The sequence below is a fragment of the Lepidochelys kempii genome, chromosome 1 (genome assembly GCF_965140265.1).
Source record: "Lepidochelys kempii isolate rLepKem1 chromosome 1, rLepKem1.hap2, whole genome shotgun sequence".
Lineage (NCBI taxonomy): Eukaryota > Metazoa > Chordata > Testudines > Cheloniidae > Lepidochelys > Lepidochelys kempii.
The window spans coordinates 79,757,654-79,785,099 of NC_133256.1; the positions used below are offsets into that span (position 1 = coordinate 79,757,654).

The window sequence follows — 27,446 nt, forward strand, 5'->3', positions numbered from 1 at the left end:
CTCCCATTGGCTGGGAACAGCGAACTGCGGACACAGGGAGCTGAGAGGCTCCATGCCTGAAGATGCTCCAGGTAAACAAAACGTCCCAACACACCAGCGGCTTACCCTCAAGGGCTAGGAGCCAAAGTTTGCCAATCCCCGAAATATACGGTCGGCTATGAAAGGGTCAGACAGTTTTTATTATTTTTACCTATCCATCTTTGGGGGTTGGCTTATAAAAGAATGGGCTAATGAATGAGTATGTACGGTACATTATTTTAATTATTGCATAATTTTAAAAATTTAAGCTTTATAAACGTTTTGAAAGGAAACATCAGGATCAGAAACATATTGTGTATCATTCTGAAGAAGGCAAGAAGAAATATTTGTTAGCAATGTGAAAAGTCTAAAGCAGGAATATTTGTTATAGTCACACGAGAGTTGAATTCAATAATAATTATTCCATATATTCCTTTATGGTAGCTATAATAGCAAAATGAAGAATACGGAAAATTTGGGGAATAGCCAAATGACAGATTTTTCAAACAAAAGGTATTTAAGCTATATACGGCTTATGCATGTACATTAAAGAACACAGTGATCTAATTATTTTTACACTAAAAGTAATGGACATGGTACAAAACTTAAAATCAAATACATTTTTCTCTATAAACCCTTTGTTTATGCCAGGGTTAAATAAATATATTTTTTCTCATTTTTAAAATAGCATACCAGGCACTTCAGACTTCTAAAATACATTGCAAAATCTTCTAATGAGTTAGTTTACAATGCTTGGATGTGTTGGGCCTTTCAGAGTTTTCCCCTATTTTGTACCTACCTTAGGGCCATTTGTTGCAATGAACTACCACTGGGGAGAGACATCATAAGATCAGAGATGGTCTGAAGCAGACGATGGAAAGTGTGGGGCAATGGATGAGCTGCTTCACCAGCGATCACTATATCTGACAGTGGATGTTCACATACTCTTGTGTCTTTCTCCTAAGATTCAAAGGAAATATGTTACACTGGCTCTGCTATTAAGTGGCTTTCAGAAAATAAATATATATAGACAGACAAAAACAACATTAAAACAGTTCAGGTTAAGAGTTTATACAAATAATTTAGAATAAAATATATTCTAGGGATGTTGTGACTATTCCCAAACGAATTGTTATAAACTGCCGGAAAGACAGAGATAAAGTTAACATTAAAAGAAATCTAAAGAGGTTAAAATACAGAAACGCACAATTAGGATTGACACCATGTAATATAAGCATTTTACAGTTTGTGGTCCCGCATTAGTTTAAACTGATATTTTGAAGTCCCATTAACTTTTTTCTTTCCATCCTCCCAGTGTCCCTACCAAGCAGAGTGAAGGTAGTTTGGGTGCCTAAATCTGCAATGCTATACCTTAACATACTTCATTTCTTTTTTAAACTTAACTCTGAATTTCCTGGGTTTATTAAAAAAACTTGTTTTTTTACAGCATTTTTAAAATTTATTTTATCTTAAAATTACTGAAACATATTCGCAAAAAGAAAAGGAGTACTTGTGGCACCTTAGAAACTAACCAATTTATTTGAGCATAAGCTTTCGTGAGCTACAGCTCACTTCATAGTATGCATCCGATGAAGTGAGCTATAGCTCACGAAAGCTTATGCTCAAATAAATTGGTTAGTCTCTAAGGTGTCACAAGTACTCCTTTTCTTTTTGAAAATACAGACTAACACGGCTGTTACTCTGAAACCTGAAACATATTCTTAACCTTCTTACCAACTTAATGTAGTTTTTGTCTGGGAATTTCCCAGGCTTTTTTTAAAATCGAAAATTTCATACATGAACACGAACAAGAAACTGAAAAGAGAATGTTACCACATGATATTTCTAATTATTTTAAAATATGAAATATCAACCTTAATTTTTTTGGAAAAATTAAACAGGTTATGGCCCAATTCATCAGTATGTACCAGCTGTTCTATGCCACTCTGGAGCAGTAAAAAGCGGAAGCCCACTGGTCCATTAAGCCGTGTTTGCAGCTGCTTTTTTTCCCCCCTCATCTGAGTAGCACAAACCAGCTGGAGTGTACACCCCAATTTCTCCCCTCCTTGTCTTCCAAACCACCCCTGCCTCTTGTACCTCTTTACAAACCCTTCAACACATCATCCTAATCTACCTCCTACTTCCCATCCCGCATATTGACATGAAGCATAGGCTCCTGAAGAGACAAAATCCCTTGCTTTACCGGCCACTCCGTGTATACTCTACAACCTAAGAAGGATGTGCCTGGGGTTATAGTCTTTGTTGGAAGTGGGGAGTTGAACTACATCTCCCCCTCCCCAGTCCCTTTCACTTTTCCCCTGTCCTACTACCATAAGGGAGGCTAAGACATTTTGAGAAACCATGACTAGCATTGTCAATACTGTGCTTGTCCAGAATATGAACAGTCCACAACTAGGCTTTCAGACACCTGAGATGAATCCTGGCAAATAACCCACAAGTGCCAGGCAGGACTGTACGGACATCCTGGAGCCCATTTGGATTTTCTGTATGAGTCCACTAATGGAGAGGATGTAACCGTCTGGTAAGCAATGTAACATTATTCAGTCTCGCCTTGCCCTGATAGACTCTATTGACTGTGTGGGTTCCAGGGTGGATTTCTCCAGGTTCACTCTGAGACTCAACCTCTCAAACAGATGCAGAAGCATGGTGGTTTCTTCTTGTATTTCCTGGTAAGATCATAGCTTTAGGAGTTAGGTACATAAGGGTAAACCATCCCTCCTTGATAGCGAAAGCGAGCTGCAGCCATCACCAATATCTTGGTGAACACTCTTGGTGCCATCAAGAGTCCAAAAAGGAGAAATCTGTACTGGTTATTTTGTTGGCCATCCACAAATCTTGGGAATCTCCTGTGTGCTGGATGTATGTCCACATGAAAAACAGGTACTCTGAGATTGAGGGCCATGAACCAATTGTCTGGATCCAGAGACAGGACAATTGACCATAGGGTCACCATTCTGAACTTTAGGTGGCAGATGAAACTTTTCACCTCTGTGAGGTCCAGAATGAGTCTCCATCCCCTTGTCTTCTTGGAGTCAAGTACGTACTGCAAGTAAAAAGGAGTACTTGTGGCACCTTAGAGACGAACAAATTTATTTGAGCATAAGCTTTCATGAGCTACAGCACAGCTCACAAAAGCTTATGCTCAAATAAATTTGTTCGTCTCTAAGGTGCCACAAGTACTCCTTTTCTTTTTGCGGATACAGACTAACATGGCTGCTACTCTGAAACCTACCTCAAGTAGAATCTCTTTCCCCTTGTTGCTAGAGATACTAGTTGTATCATTCCTAGTTTGTGTGGTGTTTCCCGGTCCTCTTCCAGGGGGGTTTGAAGTGATTATGCCACCCTCTTAAGCAAGACCTGGAAGGCCTTAGAATCATCAGGGCACAGGTGGAGAAGCTGGAATCACTGCCTTGTCTGGGGAAGAGGAGAAAAAGGTCACCAGTTAAGAATCCTCCTGTTTGTGTTGTTTGTCTTCCTCATGCTGCTGAAATTATGCCTCTTGGTAAGGCTGAGGAAGCTCTTCTCTCCTCTGGGAGCTCTGGATCTCCTTGGGTTCCTTATCTCATGAGGTGACTATATCGGCCAGTAGTTTCATGGATATCCTGGGCCCCAATGCTGTCATTGCAGAATTTCATAACCCCATGGCATAGGTCTGGGTGCCAGAAGCTATACGGAGGGTATTCTCTCATGTGAGAATAGTGAGATACCATGGAGACTCCCAATGTTCTGTCCAGCCTGAGACTCCTTAAGGGACCCTAGGGGGCGAAGTCCGGGAGTAGGTGTGTCCAATAGCTCTTTTCTGTCTCTGAAGATTTGGAATCTGGATTCAGCGGGGGAGCCCTTAAGACTGGAGGAGGCAGTGATGATCTGTCTCTTCTCATTGACGGTACTGGTCCGGCTTGACCCCTACTTGTAGACAGGGACAAAGAGAGGTACTGCAGGGATACCAATACTGGCTGAAGTCCTGGTTCTAGGTGTTGAGGTCTTCAAAGAAGTGGTGATGCCACTTTCAGGAGCACTAAAAGGTAGCTTGCAGCCAAGAACTAAGCCTGAGTCAATGGAGTCATGTCCCTGGCTCAGGCCACATAGGATCCAGTGGCGCTGATGTGCGTTACAGTGCTGAAGAAGCAGTCCGAATACTGTAGGGTGCTGCTGTTTTGCCCTGTGAGGAAGTCCCAGTGTGCTTCTTCCCAGTACCGGTTGGTCCTGTTATGGACCAGGAAGCTCCCAATGACTTGGTATGGGACAGGGACTTCTGCCTCTTTGTAGAGGGCTTGGACAGGAAACCTTCCCTCTTGGCTTTGTGGGAGCAGTTGCCTCCCCCTGCCCCTTCCACTCTGACTCTCTCAGGGGTGCTGGTTTTGGAGCTGCCAGGGAACAAAGAGGAGTCACTGCTACCTTCTTCAGGCCAACAGACAGGAGGGTCTTCCCCATCAGAGACTGATCCCACCTTCATAGCCTCCTCCATGATGAACTTACAGAGTCAAAACTCCCCAGAATGCTTAGTTCTACTTGGGAATGACCTGCAGATACTGCACCTGGAAGGGATGTGGGTTTTCCCCAAGCAGTACAGACAGAGGTTGTGAAAGTCTGTGACTGAGAAGGGTTTGTGGCACTTTACGCAACTTTTTAAACATACTCTGGTCCTGTAACCACTGGAAGGCTGAGGCTGAAGGGTGGGGGTGGTACAGCAATGGCTCGCTCCCCACCCTGCAGAGGAGTTCCAAAAACAGACAGATACTACTAGGGAAAAATCTTTGGTCCCAGGTATATGGAGTGCATGCACAACCTGAAGTGCACCACACATAGGGACAATCACTCAAATTAGTAGTAGTTTAGTTTTTTAATTACTGGGTAAGGTTCCCCCACAAAAAGAGGAAGTTTGGGATTTTTTCCAGGTTGCTTTTTCCAGTTACATAACCACACCTTCTCCCCTTCCTGGATGGGCACATAATTCCCCTATTTCCTGGCATTTAAGTCTGGCATGCTCGCTTCCGACTCATCTGTTTCTCCATCTTCTGGAATGCTGTCCCCACATCACTCATATACGACTCTGTCATGTCACCCACCTATGTAGATGCAGGGGACCTTGCGAGTTGATTCTTGCTGCCTGAACATCAAGTCACAGGGACGCATGGGTTTGCTGAGTCCAAAAATAATCTCATCAGGAGAGTAATAGATAGCTGAGTGCTGGCCAGCATTATATGTAAAGATGACTTTGTATTCCAGTTTTGCTGGACTTCACTGACAGATGCTAAGCATGGAACCAGTGGTGTGGTTTACTCTCTCCACTTCTACATCACTCGCAGAGTGGGGGACATTGGGCCTCACATTGGTTATCTGGAGTTGTCAGCAAACCTTGTGCAATAACCATGGTTCAAATTTCTTCCCCAATCACTACAGATACAGCTTGGTGGTCTGATCTGCAATACTACATGTTTCATCAATGCAGCTGTAACTGTTTCAACCCTTTATGCTCTAGTAGTTGTGCCGCCACATACTTTGAGAGGGTGTCAGACCAGCAAATACTGATTTACAGCTGGTATTTCTGGTAGTGAGCCTTTCAAGTCAATATATGTGAACTCAAAACATGGGAGGAGCATCTGGTAGAAGCGGAAAGGATTCTAAAACTTTTTAAGGAGTCAGGATTTAAATGGGGTTTGTGGAAACAAAGAGTCATCTAAGTACATGAGGAGGTCTTCAGTTCTCAAAACTTGGGTTAGGTCATTTACTACCCTCTGAAACATCCTGGTGCATTAATAAGTAATTGAGACAATCCATAGTGTGTCACAAAGGCATTTTTTTCTGGATTATCAGGTGCCACTTTAATCTGATGGAATCCAAATACCAAATCAAAACTACTAAAATATTTTGCTCCTGACATTTTATCCAGGGAGTCTGCTATGTGGGAGTAGCTATCTTGAAATGTTGTGAATTAAGTTTCTTGTAGTCAACATATCTTCAGGCCTCCTTTGGGCTTTTTCACAGTTATAGTTGGAGATACCCAAGATGATGTAGATTGTGCAATCAGGCTATCATGCAGCATATGATGTAGCTTCTCTTCCACTGCTAATATACCAGGGGAATCAGATATTGGAGCTGCGTCGCAGGAACGCTCCCTCACTTAAGAACAATCCGAGGCAGTACCTGATCACATCTCTCAAGATCTTCATTATTCTTGGAGAACACACTAGCATACCATAAGAGCTGCTGTTCTAATCACTTCTTTTTGTCACCTTCTCTGGCAGCATCTCTCAAGTCAACACATAGCTCTTTTACATCTTTTAGTCTCTACCCCATGAGAGGTTTTTAGATATCAGCCATTGTATACTGTCTCCAAGGTCTGATTTTTCACTAGCTGCACTTCCTAGTCAGTGACATTAACTGCTCCTACCCAGAACTCACCCTTTGGTCCAGCTCAATACAGAGATCTGCTAAACAGCAATCCTGCCTGGATATTTGTAGCTTCACACTCTCCTTCAGGTTCACTACAGCAGTCCTTTATCTTTATGGGCATTACTGCATGATGACCTGGCTTCACCACAACTTTATTCCAAGCCATCACAGGGAGCAGTTCTTCTCTGTCACTCTGTAGGCCTGGCAGAGCCAACTTTAAGCCTCCAAGAGTTGCCCCCCCCAACTCCCCTGGGTCCGCACTTCCTCTTACTCCCAGATCAGATACAGAAATGTAATATACAATACTACAACCTAACAGTAAGAGAGATACAGCACCATTTATTGGTAGAGGCTATTTGCACTGATCATTACACTACCTGAAATCTGTTACTTTAAAACAGTAGTGTTTTTCATCACAAGATCACACCATTAAAGAGAAGAAATATAATTCAAATACAAGTCAAGGCCATATACATTAGCTTAATTTAAAATAATTTCATTATCAAGCTTTGCAAAAAACCCTGGAACACACTTAACTACAAAGTTGAAAAACTGTTGCCAATTACTCGCCTGCCAGAAAATTACTCATCCCAGTCAAGTGGGTGAGGAGAGTTTTGCAAGACTACTTCATTATAGCAAAAAGAATAGTTGCCTCTATAGGAGAGGTGGTATAACTGAACGACATAAATTATGCCAGCATAACCTGTGGTTTACACAAGCCCTAAGAATAATGGAGTTTCTTAGAGAAAATTTCCCTCAGTTTTCTGGTAAGCAATCTAAGCATAGTTTTCAGTTACTGTACTTGTCAAAAACAGCATTTTCTATTATAGAGAATGTTTTAAACAGTTTAAGTGCAAATCAATGTACTAAAACAAAACTACAATGGATCAGCAGAATATCATTCAGCAGTCATGAAAAGCGAATTAAATTTAAGGGTGATCAACAAAAACAAATACTGCATAGATATGTTCTTGAAAAAAGTGAACTAAAATTTCCCATTCCATAGTTAAGATTTTGTTTCTCACTAAAAGTTACACAATATACAAGATTAATCTTTGTTTTCACTTTTACACATTCAGAAAATATTTTTAAACTACTTGTACAGTCATACCCACAATTTCCATAATATACTTTATGAGTAGCATGTTAAAATCTCACATACTTGCTCTGCATTTTCTTTATTTGCTTTGTTCTCCTCATCCTCGTCTTCCTCAGGTTCCATAGGGGCAGGAGTCAGTGAAGCCACAAAATGCCATAAAATATCATGAAGAGAAGTTGTTTGAATGACATTACAGAGAAGCCAGTTAAAAGCCTAAAACAAATGTAGGTAGTTATAATTTAGGTAAGGAAAGTTGGAGATATGGATATAGAGTTCAACAAAAAGATTTATTTTAAACATGTCACAGGAGATGCACTAGTATTTTGAAAAGTTATCAAAAACACTGTTGCACAAGCCCTTTTATTAAGCTATAAACTATTTCTTACAATGATGTAAATATATCATAGGGAATACACCACACTGATGGCTCATACACACAGACAGTGTGCAGCAAGCTGAGGGGCAACTCTACAGTGCTCTAGCCTGTCACACACAAATTGATCATGTGGAGATCATGTGGACTCTGTTACAGAACAGCAGTTTAAAACAAAGCTTGAAAAAAAAAAAGTCGCTTAGATACATTTAAAGATTAAAGAAACACTGCTGACCATCCAAACTAGCACATTTACAGTTAACATTTCTATTTTTATATTTCTGATTTTGCAGATATTATGGCTACTTAGACTTGTTTTAAAACTTGCTGGAAGTCTCAATTTGGGATTAGTAAAAGAGCATTCTCTTTTTTGTATTAGTATTTAATTTAATATAAAAATTTGTTTCAAAACTTCTCTGGAAGAAGGATAAGTAACTGATATGTCATTTTTATTACAATTAGATCCATTAATGCGTTCATACCTCCATAGCAAAGACTCGGCAAGCAGATTTCCGTAAGGCTTGTTTCATTGCTATTTCAAGTCCTTCCAGATCATGGTGCTGGATTACAAATGCCAGAACTGGCCACTGGAAATTTCTCTCTCCTTTAGAAAGAGAGCTGTGGGCGGAGATTAACCGAGAAAGTTCAGGAGATGGATGTCTCAGGAGAGAGGATCCCACTTCTATTTAAAAGTATAAAAATATATATATATATTAGATTCTTTGTGTAATTGTTTTTACTGCAGCTATAAAAATCGAAGTACTAGTTTGCTATTATTTATAAAATAGTATTTTTTCCTTGTAGAACAATATAATACAATCCCTGAAGTGAAAAAATTGTGCTTCACTTCAGGGTAAGCAGACACTAAAAATCACAAGAATACTTCCTGAGTTTTAAAACCAAGCAGAAAACTCCCAGGAATTTATTTCAGACCTGAATAAATTCCTGAACCACTCTTAACGCTCTGCATATTTCTCATAACTTACATGCGGTTAATGTTTGACAAGCTATTAGTATTTGGAACTGAGTGAATAATGGATTTTTTGGTTCACCGTCAATTCCAAAGTATCAAAAAATGTTTAATTTCAGATTGAAACGAAAACAACATTTTGAAAGCTTTTCAGTGAATTGAAAAAGTTTTGAACTGGGTCAAACCAAAACATTTCATTTTGACCAACCCGGAATTTTTCATTTCAAAAGCAAAGGAGGACTAGATTCACAAAGTAACCAGAGACTGAGAAGGAGGAGGTTTCTTTCACCCTTTGTCTGATGCGGAAAAGGGACTTTTCACTGAAAAAAGTCTGCCCAGCTCTATTAATTACATACATTTATCACAAATGGTAATTTTTTTCCCTACAGTCTTTCACTGAGGAACTGTAATCCTATTGTCCTTAAACTCCATTTACTTTTTTTAAACTAAAAATAGATATTTTAGAAAAGTGGAAATACTTTTTCTGCTTTAAGATGTCTATTTTTTACCTGCGTCGCCACTGTTGACTCTTCGTCTGGGAATGGCCTTAACCCGTGCAGGTAAAATCGAGTGCTGTTTGTCGTATTCTGATGCAACAACTGAGTATGATCTTTGAAAGACTGTGCGCTTTGCCAGGTCTGTATCTGTTATTGGACTGGTCTCCAAACTTCAAAGAAATCAGTGAGGTCATAAAAACTTTTTTTTTAAGTTTCAGTGATGACATAACTCAGACAAAATTCAGAACTACAGTATTATCATTAAAAAACTACGCTTTAAAGACTGGAAATGAAGCAGACTAGAAAGCAGCATACATTTGGTTAATGGCAATACTACCGATGTATGAAAATTTACCTTATGCAACGTAACAGTAATAACTAGATGAACTCATATACTTGTTCATATAGTATGGCCAAAGAGAAATTCTTGCAAATTCTTTCAACATATACGTGTATCTTGTATTTCTTAAAATATATAATTGTGATGTAACAAGTTAAACCCTGACTATCCAAGTATTTCATGGCGGGAGGGGCAAGGAGAGGCATCCAAAGTATTCAGATGACTGAGTTTCAGATACACAAATGTATGATGTAGACACAGATTTATAAACTCCATGGGCCTCCTACATGAAATTTAAAAGTTTGTTTAGTGGGGGAAATAACGTTTCCCAGCCAGTTCTGATCTGCTGTTGCCAAGCCCCTGGAATGTTTCACTCCCTACTTTGTGTGAACTTCGTATGGTCTGCAGAAGAGCTCCCGCTTCCCAATCTTCCCACAGGGCATGGGAGAGCCCCACTGCCCCAAGTCTCAATAGGGGCAAGGTGGCTACACCAAGATAATCCTGTTAGAGCAGAGATTTGAGATCTATTGACCAGATACCTCATTATCTTTACAGAAAGTGGTCATGTTTAAATATTGGCATTCAATAAATTTGTTTTTATATGTCAAGTTCGATGACATAGAAATAAATAAATAAAATTTTTGTGGCTGATTATGTCCTCCTAATATATGAAATATCCCAGATTTTGTTTCCATTTGTTTGCTTTAGTGCCAAAGTTCAGACTTGCAGCAATTCTGTGTTAAAATAAAATAATATGAATTAGTTTAAAGCTTTGAACAGAATTGGAGCTGGTGTTCGAAAAGGTATGAGAGAATGTTCTCTTTCTGTAAAGAAGTACGATTTCTGGTAGCCTATAAGCGAAAAACGTATACAAGTTATGGCTATAATTCAAGCGTTGAGCTGACTTGGTACTTTGGCTACCTATTGCAGCAACAAGTCCCATTACCCTTGTGTTCACTTCAGTGCTGTGCTGTGCTAGTATGTTAGCTAACAGTTATCAAGAACTACACTGGCATACCTTGGTGGCATGGATTTCATGTTACTCTCTGGTTCCTCAAAGACATTAGGACATGCATCAGGAGTGACTGATATGTATGGTGCAGGTACTGAAGTTGAACGCAGATATCTCATCTCATCTTGGAAGAGGTTGTCATCTTGATAGACAACAAAGTTTTCATGATGATGCCTGCATTAAAGTAGATATTTAAACTAATGATGATGATGATTTGTATTATCACAGTGCTTAAGAAACCTATTGGACCAGAACCCCATTGTGCTGGGCATTGTACAAACCCAGAAAAAAAAGAGTTCAAAACCAACCGACCCTTTCCAGGCCAATTAGCTAGCAATTATTGTCACTTACCATGTCTGTACATCTACCGCATTTGAGCCTAACCTGGTTGTGGCCTTTAGGAACTGAAGCAATGTAAATGTTAATATGGTGCTGAAGGATGTGGATTTGTTTATCATTTGCTAATGTTTCGCAAACAGCAGGGCTTCTCAAGATGATGTTACTTATTGCAGAACCAAATTTCCTCATTTCATCCTGAACCATTTTAGAGCTCATGAACATTATATACTAAATTGAAATATACTGGGAAATACAAAGAGGCACATGCTTATATGCTCTGAATTGAGTGAAGGTTTGAGGGGACTATGTATATTAGGCTCAAGTCATAATGTGAGTCTTATTATGGAGTTCTGCTACCAAGTTCTTAAATCACTGAAATTTAAGTTTTAAGAATTATTAATCAAGCATCCAAAAGTGTGTTAGGGTACCTCCCAAATTCAATAGCTCTGATCCCTGGAGCAAATGCAATCTAAACAGACATGAAAATACCATGAAAGATGGAGAGAAAGTCAGGGGACAAGATGATAAAGAAGCATGAGACTGCTTCCAGAGAGCAGCACATTTTTATATATACATTTTAGTTTAGTACATAAAATACACATTTTATTTTTATTCAAACATGAATAAATATATTTATGAACTCATGAGTAGCTTTCATTACCTTGCTAAAGTCTGCAGATAGAGGCATGGCATTTTAATGGGAAAGTCCTCAGAAATTCCTTCTTTAACACTGGGAAGCTGCGACTGGAATGGTTTTGCAGGATGATAGCACAAAATACTGGGCTCAGCAGCACTGCTCAGGGACAGCAAAAACAGAGCATTGGCTTTAATCACTTGATGAGCTTCCATGGTTGGCAAGGCACGAGGAGTCTTAACTTGCATTGGTTTTCTCCTGTATTGTTTAACCTAGAATACAAAAATGTTACATGTTCACATCACTATTTTATTACAAGAAAGGATTAGATTTAGAAATGGGTATTTTTAGTAAAAGTCATGGACAGGTCACAGGCAATAAACAAAAATTCATGGCTTTTACTATAAATACCCATGATGACAATCTCTGCTCCTAGGGCCCTGCTGATCTGGGGGGCCCCTACTCAAGTATGTGTGGGGGGCTGACTGCCCTCAGCAGCACGCTGCTCCAAGGCCCCCAGAGACCGCTCTCCCCAGGGACTGCTGTTACGTGTTGATTATTCAGTAGTTGGTGGCTCGTTGTCTTGCTGCATCCTCTGTTCATTTGGGTCAGTTTCAATCAGTTCATTAACGACCTGATCATTCCACCCAGACCCCCATGTGACACACACGCACACACTTTCTGTCTCCAGCACTGTTTTGGGAGCAGCGTTAACCATTTTGCACCCACTTAGCCCTGGTCTACACTATGAGTTTAGGTCAAATTTAGCAGCGTTAGATCGATTTAACCCTGTACCCGTCCACACGACGAAGCCATTTTTGTTGACTTAAAGGGCTCTTAAAATCTATTTCTGTACACCTCCCCAACAAGGGGATTAGTGCTGAAATTGGTAACGCCGGGTCAAATTTGGGGTAGTGTGGACACATTTTGATGGTATTGACCTCCGGAGCTATCCCAGCGTGCTCCCTTGTGACTGCGCTGGACAGCACTCTCAACTCAGATGCACTAGCCAGGTAGACACGAAAAGCTCCAGGGACTTTTGAATTTCATTTCCTGTTTGCGCAGCGTGGCACAGGTGACCATGCAGAGCTCATCAGCAGAGGTGACCGTGGAGTCCCAGAATTGCAAAAGAGCTCCAGCATGGACCGAACAGGAGATACTGGATCTGATCGCTGTATGGGGAGATGAATCTGTACTATCAGAACTCCGTTCCAAAAGACGAAATGCCAAAATATTTGAAAAAATCTACAAGGGCATGAAGGACAGAGGCTATAACAGGGACCCGCAGCAGTGCCATGTGAAAATGAAGGAGCTCAGGCAAGCCAACCAAAAAACCAAAGAGGCAAACGGCCGCTCCGGGTCAGAGCCCCACACATACCGCTTCTATGATGAGCTGCATGCAATTCTAGGGGGTGCCCCTACCACTATCCCACCCCGTATGTAGACTCCTGCAAGGGGGGAGTCTCTCACAACAGAGATGAGGATTTAAGGGACGAAGAAGACGACGAAGAAGAAACCGTTCTCCCCGACATCCAGGAACTGTTTAACACTCTGGACCCAATACCCTCCCAACCCGGGTTCCCGGAACTTGAAGGCGGAGAAGGCACCTCTGGTAAGTGTACCTTTGTAAATATAATACATGGTTTAAAAGCAAGTGTGTTTAATGATTAATTTGCCCCGAAGACTTGGGATGCATTCGCGGCCAGTACAGCTACTGGAAAAGTCTGTTAACATGTCTGAGGATGGAGCGGAAATCCTCCAGGGACATCTCAGTGAAGGTCTCCTGGATGTACTCCCAAAGCCTTTGCAAAAGGTTTCTGGGGAGGGCAGCCTTATTCCGTTCTCCATGGTAGGACACTTTACCACGCCAGGCCAGTAGCATGTAGTCTGGAATCATTGCATAAAAAAGCATGGCAGCGTATGGTACCAGTGTTTGCTGGCATTCAAGCAACATCCATTCTTTCTCTCTCTGTGTTAGCCTCAGGAGAGTGATATCATTCATGGTCACCTGGTTGAAATAGGGGAATTTTATTAAGGGGACATTCAGAGGTGACCATTCCTGCTGGACTGTTTGCCTGTGGCTGAAAATAAATCATCCCTGCTGTCAGCCACACGGTGGGGGGAGGGGTGAAGCGATCATCCCAGAGAATTGGGTGTGTGTGGAGGTTTAGTTGGGTTCGTGCTGCACGTTCCCCCGAAAATCGCAGCCCCTTCTTTTAACTAGCCAACCCATTTTAAATGGCCAACCCAACGGGTGCTTGGTATGGGAAATGAGGGCGCTGCTGTTTGAAACCATTCCCACATGTTATGAAGGTTAAAGAAGCCAAAAGACTGTGGCTTACCATGGCTGCCTGCAAGCCGAATTCTGTTGCCTGGTCCTGCGTGTGTTATCTCTCACACCAAACTGGCAGGTCCTCAATATAAGAGGCAAAATGTACCGAAAGCACATGTACTATGTAATGTTAACAGCTTGGTTCACCCCAAAAGAGTCTACCCATTGTTCTCTAAAATGTGTATTTTTAAATACTGTTCTCCCATTTTTTCCTTCTGCAGCTGCAAATATTTCAAAGCTCCCCTTATCATCTCTGTCCCAGAGGCTAGTGCAGATAAGAAGAAGAAAAAAATTGGACTCGCGATGAAATGTTCTCTGAGCTCATGCAGTCCTCCCACACTGAAAGAACTCAGCAAAATGCGTGGAGGCAAACAATGTCACAGTCCAGGAAAGCACAAAATGAACGCGAGCACAGGAGGGACGCGCGAGAGCAGGCAGCGGCGGGAGCAAGAGGAGAGGTGGTGGCAGCGTGATGAGAGGAAGCAGGATGCAATGCTGAGGCTACTGGAGGAACAAACGGATATGCTCCGGCATATGGCTGAGCTGCAAAAAAGGCAGCAGGAGCACAGACCGCCGCTGCAGCTTCCCCAAGTTCCATTGCCTCCTCACGCAAACACCCAAGAATGCCGGGGGGTGTCCTCCAGGCACCCAACCGCTCCACCCCAGAGGACTGCCCAAGCAACAGAAGACTGGCATTCAATAAGTTTTGAAGTGCAGTGTGGCCCTATCCTTCCCTCCTCCACCATCCCTCCTGGTGCTTCCCTCCTCCCACACCCCTCCTGGGCTACCTTGGCAGTTATCCCCCTATTTGTGTGATGAATTAATAAAGAATGCATGAATTTGAAACAACAATGACTTTATTGCCTCTGCAAGTGGTGATTGAAGGGGGAGTACGGTTGGCTTACAGGGAAGTAGAGTGAACCAAGGGGGTGGGTTTTCATCAAGGAGAAACAAACAGAACTTCACACCGTAGCCTGGCCAGTCATGAAACTGGTTTTCAAAGCTTCTCTGATGCGCAGCGCGCACTGCTGTGCTCTTCTAATGACCGTGCTGTCTGGCTGCGCATAATCAACAGCCAGGCGATTTGCCTCAACCTCCCACCCCGCCATAAACGTCTCTCCCTTACTCTCACAGATATTGTGGAGCACACAGCAAGCAGTAAACGCTTTTGAACGTCCAAATGCATATTCTACCACCACTCTGCACTTGCTCAGCCTATAGTTGAACAGCTCCTGACGACTGTACAGGGTGCCTGTGTATGGCTTCATGAGGTAAGGGGTAGACTGTGTCCCCAAGGATAACCCTTAAGGGGTAGGCTGTGTCCCCAAGGATAACTATAGGCATTTCAACATCCCCAATGGTTATTTTCTGGTCTGGAAAGTAAGTCCCTTGCTGCAGCTGTTCAGACAGACCAGAGTTCCAGAAGATGCGAGCGTCATGAACCTTTCCCGGCCATCCCACGTTGATGTTGGTGAAATGTCCCTTGTGATCCACCAGTGCTTGCAGCACCATTGAAAAGTACCCCTTTCGGTTTATGTACTGGCTGCCAAGGTGGTCCGGTCCCAAGATAGGGATATGCGTTCCATCTATAGCCCCACCACAGTTAGGGAATCCCACTGCAGCAAAGCCATCCACTATGACCTGCACATTTCCCAGAGTCACTACGCTTGATAGCAGCAGCTCAGTGACTGCGTTGGCTACTTGGATCACAGCAGCTCCCACACTAGATTTGCCCACTCCAACTTGATTCCCGACTGACCGGTAGCTGTCTGATGTTGCAAGGTTCCAGAGGGCTATCGCCACTCGTTTATGAACTGTGAGAGCTGCTCTCATTTTGGTATTCTTGTGCTTCAGGGCAGGGGAAAGCAAGTCACAAAGTTCCATGAAAGTGCCCTGACGCATGAGAAAGTTTCACAGCCACTGGGAATCACCCCAGACCTGCAACACTACATGGTCCCACCAGTCTGTGCTTGTTTCCTGGGCCCAGAATCGGCATTCACGTCATGAGCCTGCCCCATTGCCACCAGGATGTCCAAATTACGGGGGCCCGTACTTTGAGAGAAGTCTGTGTCCATGTCCTCATCCCTCTTGTCACTGTGCTGCTGTTGCCTTCTTGCCTGCCTGTGCAGGTTCTGGTTCTGAACATACTGCAGGATAATGTGTGAGGTGTTTACAATGCTCATAATTGCTGCGGTGATCTGAGCGGGCTCCATGCTTGCCGTGGTATGGCGTCTGCAGGAGAGCAGAGTTGCGTGGAAGCGGTGGCTGACGATGGATGCCACGAGAATAGATATTTATAGAGAACGACGAGAGGACCTGTGAGGTCGATTCATGAGAGCAGAGCTGCAGCGGAAGCAGTGGTTGGATGATCAGTTTTGCAGACCTATTGCACCGTCTGCTGCCAGCAGCACCAGGACACAACAGTGGCGGTGTCGGTGAGCTGAGCTGATGGGGCTGCACGCTTGCCGTGGTATGGCGAAACAAGAGCAGGACAGCAGAGTTGCAGAGGAAGTGGTGGATGATGATGGTCATATAGAGGACCTGCGAAGTGGATTCATGGCACCAGGAGAGCAGAAGAGCAGAGTTGCAGCGGAAGTGGTGGTTCGATGATTATGGTTAGCAGTCCTACTGCACCATCTGCTGAAAGCAGTAGGGCGTCCGCACGGAAAAATGGTGCAAAACGATTGTCTGCTTTTGCTTTCATGGAGGGAGGGGCGACTGACGACATGTACCCAAAACCATCCGCGACAATGTTTTTGCCCCATCAGGTATTGGGAGCTGAACCCAGAATTCCAATGGGCGGTAGAGACTGCGGGAACTGTAGCATAGCTACACACAGTGCAACACTCCGAAAGCCAATGCTAGCCACGGTACTGTGGACGCACTCTGCCGACTTAATGTACTTAGTGGGGACACACACAATCGACTGTATAAAATCGCTTCCTAAAAAATCGACTTCTATAAATTCGACCTAATTCCATAGCATAGACATACCCTTAGTAGCTATGCAACACAGAGGGAAACTGACACATGCTTAGGATTCATAAAAATGTTACAGAAAATTCCCACTTTGACACACATGTTCACATAACAATTTTTCCATAGGGCTCCTGCCTTGTTCAGTGCATAGCATAGACCATGCTTTGGGAATGAATAAGAGTTGTGTAGCAAAGGACACCGTTGTTTCTGTAAGACCCCTTTCCTCATTCATTCAAGAAATTGGAAGGCTTGTAATGAATGAAGCAGAGGATACAAGAAGAGAAAAGATGGTTTCAAGGCTAAGGCAGTTAAATGCCCTGGAGAACTGAATTCTATCCCTGTTTCTGTCACAGAGTTCCTTTGTGATGCTAGGCAAGTCACTTAAACCAAACTTTTCACAGGTGGCCACTTAACATGCTCATTTTCTGGGTTCCCAATGTGAGGCCCTCCGGTCTGATTTGCAGAGTGCACTCTCAGCTGCAACTAGTCAATGTGAACTATGTATTGAAGATATTAAGGCTATATAATTCTAAGTAGTCTGAAAAATTAGACTTTATGCATACCAAACTGGGCATCCCAAATTAGTGGTCACTTTTGATTATAAAATCTCTGTCCCCCAATTCCAAACCACTCGCATCAGTAAACTTAATTCTGGCATTTCTTACGTGTGAGTGCTTGACTTTGAAACCTTAACATTCTTTGAATGTAATTTTTTGTTAGCAATTTTATTCACATCGCACTTAAATGACAAAACACAGAGGAGGGTTACAAACGAAACAAAAACGATACATCAGACAAGGCTAGGGAAAAAGTTTCCTTTCCTATTAATATTCTTTCTTCAAGATTTTCTATATCAGGCCGTATACTTCGATTATAGACCTTACAAACCACCCGATGAAGAACAAGAATTTAAATAATGCAATATCTTCCCATATAAGGGTCTAGCTATCTAAGCTTGCAGTTGAATATTTCAGAAGCAGTACCAAGTAGGAACCTAACCAATTCATCAATAACCATTAAAAAAATGTTAAACATAGTTTCAGTTTGTCAGTGACTCTGTATCAAAGTTCTTAACAATGAGTTAGGCACTCATATCTTACAAGGAGGTGGATGGGACTGGTATAAAAAGGCTTTAATGAAGGAAAATTAACAGATAAGGATAATTTCCCCCCCTTTTTGATCTTCTATGACAGATAATATGCTTGGGATCTTCCAAAGCATCTGAAAAGCCAGTCTTCTTCGGTCTTGTACACTCAATAGCAAAGTCATGACTACCAACTGTACTGGATGTCACATGAATTAAGGATCTTGCATGCACAGGTTCAGAATAAACAGGAGCCTGAATGGGGGTGGACATGGACATGTTCACCAGTTCCAGGGTCTTCTCAGTCAGTTTGGAGTTATAAGAAAAAAAGCTCCTCTTGATTTGGAAGACCTTCTACAGGACTATGCTGATCATGGGCTGGGGTGGGAGGGGAATATCCATTTGGCTGATGTCTACTGACATTCAAGAAAATTTGTTCTGCCTGCTCCTGTTTTCTAGAACCTGAAGTATTTTTTTCCTGGGTATAATGAGATTTCATTCTCCTGATTCCTAGAATCATAGGATATTAGGGTTGGAAGAGACCTCAGGAGGTCATCAAGTCCAATCCCCTGCTCAAAGCAGGACCAACACCAACTAAATCATCCCAGCCAAGGCTTTGTCAAGCCAGGCCTTAAAAACCTTTAAGGATGGAGATTCCACCACCCTCCAAGTGAAATAGTGTTCCCTAATATCCAAGCTAGACCTCCCCCATTCCAACTTAAGACCATTACTTCTTGTTCTGTCATCTGCCACCACTAAGAATAGCCTAGCTCCATCCTCTTTGGAACCCCCCTTCAGGGAGTTGAAGGCTGCTATCAAATCCCCTCTAACTCTTCTTTTCTGCAGACTAAATAACCCCAGTTCCCTCAGCCTCTCCTCTTAAGTCATGTGCCCCAGCCCCCTAATCATTTTTGTTGCCCTCCGCTGGAGTCTCTCCAATTTGTCCACATCCCTTCTGTAGTGGGGGTACCAAAACTGGCCACAATACTCTAGGTGTGGCCTCACCAGTGCTGAATAGAGGGGAATAATCACTCCCTTCGATCTGCTGGCAATGCTCCTACTAATACAGCCCAATATGCTGTTGGCCTTCTTGGCAATGAGGGCACACTGCTGACTCATATCCAGTTTCTCATCCACTGTAATCCCCAGCTCCTTTTCTGCAGAACTGCTGCTTAGCCAGTCTGTCCCCAGCCTGTAGCGGTGCATGGGATTCTTCTGTCCTAAGTGCAGGACTCTGCACTTGTCCTTGTTGAACCTCATCAGATTTCTTTTGGCCCAATCCTCTAATTTATCTAGGTCCCTTTGTATCCTATCCCTACCCTCCAGCGTACCTACCTCTCCCCCCAGTTTAGAGTCATCTGCAAACTTGCTGAGGGTGCAATCCACGCCATCCTCCAGATCACTGACACAGATGTTGAACAAAACCAGCCCCAGGACCGACCCCTGGGGCACTCCGCTTGATACCGGCTGCCAGACAGACATCAAGCCGTTGATCACTACCTGTTGAGCCTGACAATATAGCCAGTTTTCTACCCACCTTATAGTCCATTTATCCAATCCATACTTTTTTATCTTGCGGGCAAGAATACTGTGGGAGACCGTATCAAAACCTTTGCTAAAGTCAAGGAATAACAAGTCCATTGCTTTCCCCATATCCACAGAGCCAGTTATCTCATCATAGAAGGCAATTAGATTAGTCAGGCATGACTTGCCCTTGTTGAATCCATGCTGACTGTTCCTGATCACTTTCCTCTCCTCTAAGTGCTTCAGGATTGATGCTTTGAGGACCTGCTCCATGATTTTGCCAGGGACTGAAGTGAGGCTGACTGGCCTATAGTTCCCTGGGTTCTCTTTCTTCCCTTTTTAAAATATGGGCACTATATTTGCCTTTTTCCAATTGTCCAGGACCTCCCCCAATTGCCACAATTTTTCAAAGATAATGGCCAATGGCTCTACAATCACATCAACCAACTCCCTCAGCACCTTTGGATGCATTAGATCTGGACCCATGGACTTCTGTACGTCCAGCTTTTCTAAATAGCCTTTAACCTGTTCTTTCACCACTGAGGGCTGGTCACCTCCTCCCCGTACTGTGATACCCAGTGCAGCAGTCTGGGAGATGACCATGTCTGTGAAGATCAAGGCAAAAAAAAAGCATTGAGTATGTCAGCTTTTTCCACATCATCTGTCACTATGTTGCCTCCCCCATTCAGTAAGGTCCCACATTTTCTGTGACCCTCTTCTTGTTGCGAACATACCTGTAGAAACCCTTCTTGTTACCCTTCACATCCCTTGCCAGCTGCAACTCCAGTTGTGCCTTGGCCTTCCTAATTACACCCCTGCATGCTCTAGCAATATTTTTATACACCTCCCTAGTCATCTGTCCAAATTTCCACTTCTTGTAAGCTTCCTTTTTGAGTTTAAGCTCACCGAAGATTTCACTGTTAAGCCAAGTTGATCGCCTGCCATATTTGCTATTCTTTCTGCACTCTGGGATGGTTTGTTCCTGCGCCCTTAACAAGGTTTCTTTAAAATACAGCCAGCTCTCCTGGACTCCTTGCCCCCCATATTAGCTTCCCAGGGGATCCTGCCCATCAGTTCCCGAAGGGAGTCTAAGTCTGCTTTTCTGAAGTCCAGGGTCTGTACTTTGCTACTCTCCTTTCTTCCTTTTGTGAGGATCCTGAACTCAACCATCTCACGGTCACTGCTGCCTAGGTTGCCACCCACTTCTACTTCTCCTGCCAATTCTTCCCTGTTTGTAAGCAGCAGATCAAGAGGAGCACGACCCCAGTCAGTTGCTCCAGCACTTGTACCAGAAAGTTGTCTCCAACACTCTCCAAAAACTTCCTGATTGTCTGTGCATTGCTGTATTGCTCTTCCAGCAGATGTCAGGATGATTAAAGTCTCCCATTAGAACCAGGGCCTGTGATCTGGAAACTTCAGTTAGCTGTCCGAAGAAATCTCGTCTACTTCATCCTTCTGATCCGGTGATCTATAGCACATGCCCACCACAACATTACCCTGTTGCTCTTGCCTCTAAACTTAACTGCATTCTACTCATTCAGTCAGGTGTGCTGGTTCTCATCCTCAGACTGTGATTGCCAACTGACTGGTAGGGTTCTTTTTGGCTTAAGCCATCAACAGGTCTGTTTCTCTGAACATATCTTGACTTTTTGTGTGTCTCTGGTGACAGATGTATATTACAGATCGTGGCAATGTCCAACTGAATTTTTATGGATGAATATATTAGCTTTCTCTGGAAGCGTAACATAGTGAGATCCTCACAATCTTGCACTCTAGCTTGTTTATGGAAGACTTCTTTTGAATCAGTGATGAACACTGCAGCAATGTTAAAAAAAAAATTCCACCCCAGAGGATGGTTTATTGAAATCTTCCTCAGTTAGCTATTAACTCCATGAGTCTTGAAGATATTTGCAGGCTCTTTGAGGTTCTCTCTTCACTCCACTTCCGATAACAGGAAGACACGTTAAAGAGAGTGCAAGGTAGAAGCATATTCAGGGCACTAAATTGAAGCTCACTGCCATTGACCCTAGCACCTGCTGGCAGTTCTATACTGTGCTCTTTGAGTGATGAATTAAAAGTTCTGATGTGGATCTGCAGCTTACTCATAGAGTCCTACACAAGAAATGCCCATTTAGTATTGTGAATTCTTCAGATACATGAGGTTTTGTGTGGGACTGAAGGAGCTCTTCTTGTTTATCACTAACCCCTGCCTTCCCAAATAAGCCTTACTGTCTTTCACTGATGCATTGGCTGAAGCTTCTGAACCAGCTCAGAGCAGCCAGTTGCTCAGATATAGGCTATAGGGTACAGCTTGGTCCAGGACAGCAAATCACAGTTATTTCTAGTGAGACTGCAACATTGGCATATGGCAGGGACATATCCTCGAGATTCAATGAGCATAAGAATTTGCCTTAGAATCACCTAAAACAATTATTCAAGGAGGAGACTATCTGCTTAAATTGACATTTAACCAACTGTACAATGACAGCATGTTATTTGCCAGATAATGACTTATTCAAAGACATTTGCATACATTGCTTGCAAGATATTAGTTTCTATATTCAAATATGTTAGCATAAAACTAAACTAATTTACAAATTTGAATCTGAAAATAAGTAAATACACTATAAAATAATTTGGATTAATAACAGCTAATCAGTTATGACTTCTCCTCCTTCCCCCACAAGGAATAAATTGGATCTTAAGTACAAAACCAGAAGTGTTCATTTTTTTTTTTAATCACAGTACATTAAAATACTTTTAATACAAGCAAACATTTCATGACATTGAAATATCCTGAAATTCTAAAATTATCAAGATATACCTGAACTATTAATACTAATACTGGAGAAACAAATAAATATACCTTCTCTCTTGCTGCTGCTTGCTTTTCACGGAGGTATTTTTCTCTGCATCGATCACAAACCAGATACCAAGTGCTTCCTCCTATACCACCATCACCACAATTACCAGCCCATCCTCCACAGAAGTGTCCAATGCTATTATAACCTTGACCACCTGCATACCGGCCACAACCTTGAAATAATGAAGACAAGATCCATAAATAATAACTTTACTTTTAGGAATAACAATTAATGCTTCTTTTCCTATCTGTAAAATAGGAAGGAGAAGACTCATTTTCTTTCAGTTAGCTTGGTTTTATTCTCTCTGCATTCCTTGAAAGCTATATTCTGAAAGAAAATGGGTGGTGTCCAATGCTTGGAAAGTTTTTGCTTTTTAAAGTCTGTTGATGAGAACAGCTTTTTAAAAGCTTGAGAATTACATTCTTTATTACTTATTTATATTACAGTAGTGCCCAAAAGTCAAGGGACTGTGCAGACACACTGGAAGACAGTCCCCGATCCCAAAGGCTCATAAATCTGAAAATAAGAAATGTCATGCAACCTTCATGATAGGTGGTGCTACCACCCTGCTGATAACTTCGTCCCTCTTCAAATTTGCAAATACATTTTTAAGCTTTGTTTCTTTTTGTGTTCAAAGGGTATCAGTCATATTCAGGGAAGTGCATGGAATGTATGCTAACTGCTGCACAGCTAAAAGAGGGAGCACAAATTTCAACTGGATTCTATATTTTTGCTTCCCGCAGCTCCCATTGGCCGGGAACAGTGAATTGCGGTCAGTGGGAGCTGCGGAGGGCCATGCCTGCAGACAATCAACGTAAACAAAATATCTTGCGGCCTGCCAGTGGATTACCCTGATGGGCCGCGTGCCGACGGTTGCAGACTTCTGCTTTAAAATAAACATCTAAGGAATTCTAAACAACAAAAATCCAACCCTAGATGTAATAAAACTTTAAGGTTGAAAAATTAAGCTCTTAAAAGTTAGGAAATTTCAGAAAATAAAGGGACATTTTCAACTTTAAAAAAATTACTTTTCTGTGTGAAAATTATGTACATACTATAGCTACTGGAGAACCCAAGATTACTGTAACTGAAGCAAGTTAGCAAAAAAACAGTATTTTCAGTTTGTTGACTTTGTGTAGTGCATGTGTCTTTGCGTATGGCCAGTTTCTCCCTTCGTGAGAAGGCACTTATAAAAATGAAGGAAAAATCTGTATTTTCAAGAAAAGGATTTCTTTTAAAGTTCAGAATGTATTATTTAAAGGGTGTTCTATCAGAAACTAAATTTTTTTTTAAAATGCCCATGCTGCTTTTTGTAGAGTCCTAGTTTGAAATAGCATGCACATGTAAAGATGTGTAGGTGATTCCCTTGGTGATCATAGTGAATGAAACAGGACGTCTAGGGAGTCCTCTCTCCTTCAGACACATCTTAGGATAGAAGCATGTTTACTATGAAGTCAAGTAAGCCAGGCATGCATGTGTGACATAGCCTTCCTTCACTTACAAGGCGCAGTTTTCAAACCCCTGTAACCTGTTCCAATGAAAAGTTTCATCGGAGCACTCCAGGATACTTCACACAGACAACTATTTCTCTGTCAAATTTCAACCTTCTACCCACCCTCTCCCCACAACCGCATTTTAGAACAAGTGCTGCTTGACAAAAACAACAAAAATAGTGGCAAAAGTAAACATTCCCCCCCACTTTTCCTCCCATTTGCAAGAGGCTGAACAGTTTTTGCTCAAAGTTGCCAAGAATCTTCACTCTTGTCCAGAGAACAGGTCTGAAAAATTTTAGTCTAAAGTTTCAGAAAGTTATCAGTGACTGAAAACATGGAGTTATAATGGCAATGTTTTGCAACCTAGAGCTCCTACTAAAGTTAGGCTTTTATTTTTTATCTCCTCTCATTTTCCCTACATAGTCACAAAACTAAGATTTTAGATTAAAAATTGTGTTTCCAAATAGGTACTGTAAATTCAGCTTTTTAACTGCTTTTAGATCCTGATTCAGCAAGGCTCTTAAATATACCTGTAACTTTAAACATGAGTGGTTAAAACTACATGCATGCTTAATCCCTTGCTGAATCAAGGTCTTCAATTTCTTTATTCTTTTAATTAAAACAATTCCCACTATGGCTAAGGAGGCCTGATTTACTTTCATAACAATAATGACTGTCAAAATACAAATTATGTAAAAATAAACTTTGATTGAGGACTGAGTTATGGGGGGGAAAAAAAGTCTTACCTGGATGAGCTTGTCTCATGTGGTAAGTCACTGGATATGGATGGGATTCTCCACATAGTTCACAGATGGTATCTTTCTCAGGTCCTCCCACTGCAAGCTGGGCCATCTCACCAAAAAGATTTCCCCTTGGTCTAGCCTCAGCTTTTTCTTTTTTCTTTTTTTCCTTTTTGGTTTTCTTGTTATCTTTGTCGCTTTCTTTCTTCTTTAATACTGCACAGGAACCAGGACTTGGGAAAATCATATTCTGGGATGCTGCTTTGATAGTTGCTAAAGAAATATCTTCCCAGAAAGCTACCAAATGCTGCAGTGTTAAGGGAAGAGGAGATTTAGATTTCATAGTATAATGACTAGTTGTTTCAAAAGAGGTAATTTCAGTTTTTCCATCCTCACATTTCTCATGCAGAGGTGGTTCTTTAAGCATAGACAGGACCTTGTTTTTGTTGATGCTGCCCATTTTAGATATGTCTGGACCATGAGGTGCAATGTTAAACATATTAAGAGCAGATGATATTTCCAATGAGTGTCTATTTTTCAACTTGGTTTCTTTTTCCTCTGTAGGTTGTTGATTAAGACTGTTTCTTATTGGTGCATGCTCTTTGGTAAGCTCTGGATTAAACTTCAAAAAAGATGAACAAGCCATAGCATCATGGACTATTCCTTCATGCCACAGGAACGAAGCAAAGACAGCTCTGGCACATTCTGCAACAGATGGCGACATTGCTTGCTTGGCTGGCTCTATGGATTTGGATCCATCTCCTTTGAAAAGTAAGCCAGATTTTTCCTTTTTGGGTCTTGTGTGCCTACTAGCACACTTACGGCTTACTTTTGGAGAAGCTCTCATATCTTGCTCATCTTTCAGTGGTGCTTTTCCTATGCTAAAATGAATTTTATTAGAACTATCATCCACAATTTTGAATTCTGTGCTATCTTCACATGTGCTATCTGTAATGCTATTTGTCTTTAAAGTACTTGAAGTGCAAACTTCAACAACTTCACTGTGAAGGTTTTCTTGTACAACGTGAGGGGAAGGAGCTCTATTTTCAGTTTCAGTCACAGGTTTTGCATCTTTTGATAGAATTTTTGGTTTGGGTGAAGTGGACCGTCCCCTTAATGGCTCTGTTAGCGGTACTTTCTTTTTGCGAAGTGTGTCTGGATCTAGTGTGTAAGAGTCTGATTTGGATCGTTCCCGAGGAGGATCAAGCTTTGTTTTTACAGGGACTGAGGCTTTTTGAGGTAGAGTCTTATCGTGCGGAGATGATGATCGTGGTGAACTAGCACCAGAAGTGCTGGATCTTCCTGCTGTGAGTGGCTTTGGTGAGGAAGACCGTGTTCCTGGTCCTGGAGATTCAGCTCTTAGACCAGAAGTTGTCCTCCCATCAGATTTTAGTGTCTGCAAAGTGTTATGGTTTGGAGATAATGATCTGCTATGAGAATCTGACCTCAACTTTGCAGCATCTGATTTCAACATAAGAGACTCACTGGCAGATAAGCCTTCTGTATTCCTTGTTTTTTTCTGGTCAGCAACAGTTCTGATCACACGTCCATCAGGTTTGGGTGACTTGCTCTCAGCCCTGTGTTTTGATATATCCGATTTTCCTGCTGGAGAAACTGGTCTAGCAGTGGCTGTGAAATTCACTCTGTCACCTGTATGGTACATTTTATAGTGAAATTATTACTACATTTTATAACTGATACCCATTACAATACAAATTAAAAGACACAGAATTGAACACAAAAATAGAATTCAACCAGGTGCTTCTGTTAACATCCCAAAGTGTCAACAGAGCTGATAAAAAGGATTTTTTTGCAATTATAATGCAACCACTGATTACTTGAAACTCCTTTGCAAAGGGTGCACAAATATATACATGAGCATGCTTTTAAAACATGCACAAGAAAGTATTTAATAGAAAATGCACTTCTTGTGAAATTACCTAGAGAGCAAAAGCACTACTATACCGTATGGAGAATTTGAGTTCACAACCTCCACTAACAACCAATAAGGGAAAGTAATTTGTTTACTTGGAAGCTAGAATACAAAACATTATTAGCTAAGTTTACCATAGCTAAGCTTATCAAAGTCACAACAAAATTATTATTTATTAGTTTTACATATGTTAGACTGACTACAACTATGGAACTTGCAGGATGGTCTCTTGGCTACTTATTTATTTTTCTTCTATGCTTAAAGGACAAAAAGGACATATAGAAAGTAATTGAAACTACACAAGTAAATTAGGATAAGAAGCATGTTCCAGATATGTTGCAAAAAAGTCAGGCTCAAGTTGGAGGTTGCCATATTATTAAGGTCAGTTGAGAATAAATACATGTGACAACTCGTCTACTAATTCATCTTTTTTGTTTTGATGCAGACAGTGTAATTGGTTATATTTACTCCAATTCATTGCCAATCCATTATCTGATTGGCAATCTGATTATCTATGTAATTGCTTTTTATAAATGTATGTAAAAATACATGTCTACAAGGCTGAATAGTGTAGATCACAAGAAGAAAGTAATTTGTCCATATATTGTTTTCTATGAATGGATGTAGTGAGTCTATTTTACAGGATGGCATTTATAAACAATGCTGGCAAGCTACTGAGTAATCATGAATAAATAAATCTAGAATACCTCCTCTTTCCTTGGCCTTATACAGCAATTCCCTTGCTCATGTGATTAATCCCACTGATTTCAATGATCGCAACACTTGTGATGTACAGGG

At 41.7% G+C, this 27,446-nt stretch overlaps 1 protein-coding gene across 14 annotated transcripts in view; it reads right to left on the bottom strand.

Annotated features, from left to right (window-relative positions):
- Positions 1–27,446, bottom strand: part of MYCBP2 (MYC binding protein 2) — a 414,953-nt gene that overhangs the window by 48,881 nt on the left and 338,626 nt on the right. For all 14 annotated transcript variants that reach the window (XM_073347199.1, XM_073347148.1, XM_073347171.1 and 11 more), the window contains 8 exons: positions 24,722–26,365; positions 22,485–22,654; positions 11,727–11,971; positions 10,733–10,900; positions 9,387–9,544; positions 8,390–8,589; positions 7,598–7,747; positions 818–978 (listed from right to left, as the gene is read on the bottom strand). In XM_073347199.1, coding sequence (XP_073203300.1) covers positions 818–978; positions 7,598–7,747; positions 8,390–8,589; positions 9,387–9,544; positions 10,733–10,900; positions 11,727–11,971; positions 22,485–22,654; positions 24,722–26,365 — 2,896 coding nt within the window. The remainder of the gene's footprint in view (positions 1–817; positions 979–7,597; positions 7,748–8,389; positions 8,590–9,386; positions 9,545–10,732; positions 10,901–11,726; positions 11,972–22,484; positions 22,655–24,721; positions 26,366–27,446) is intronic.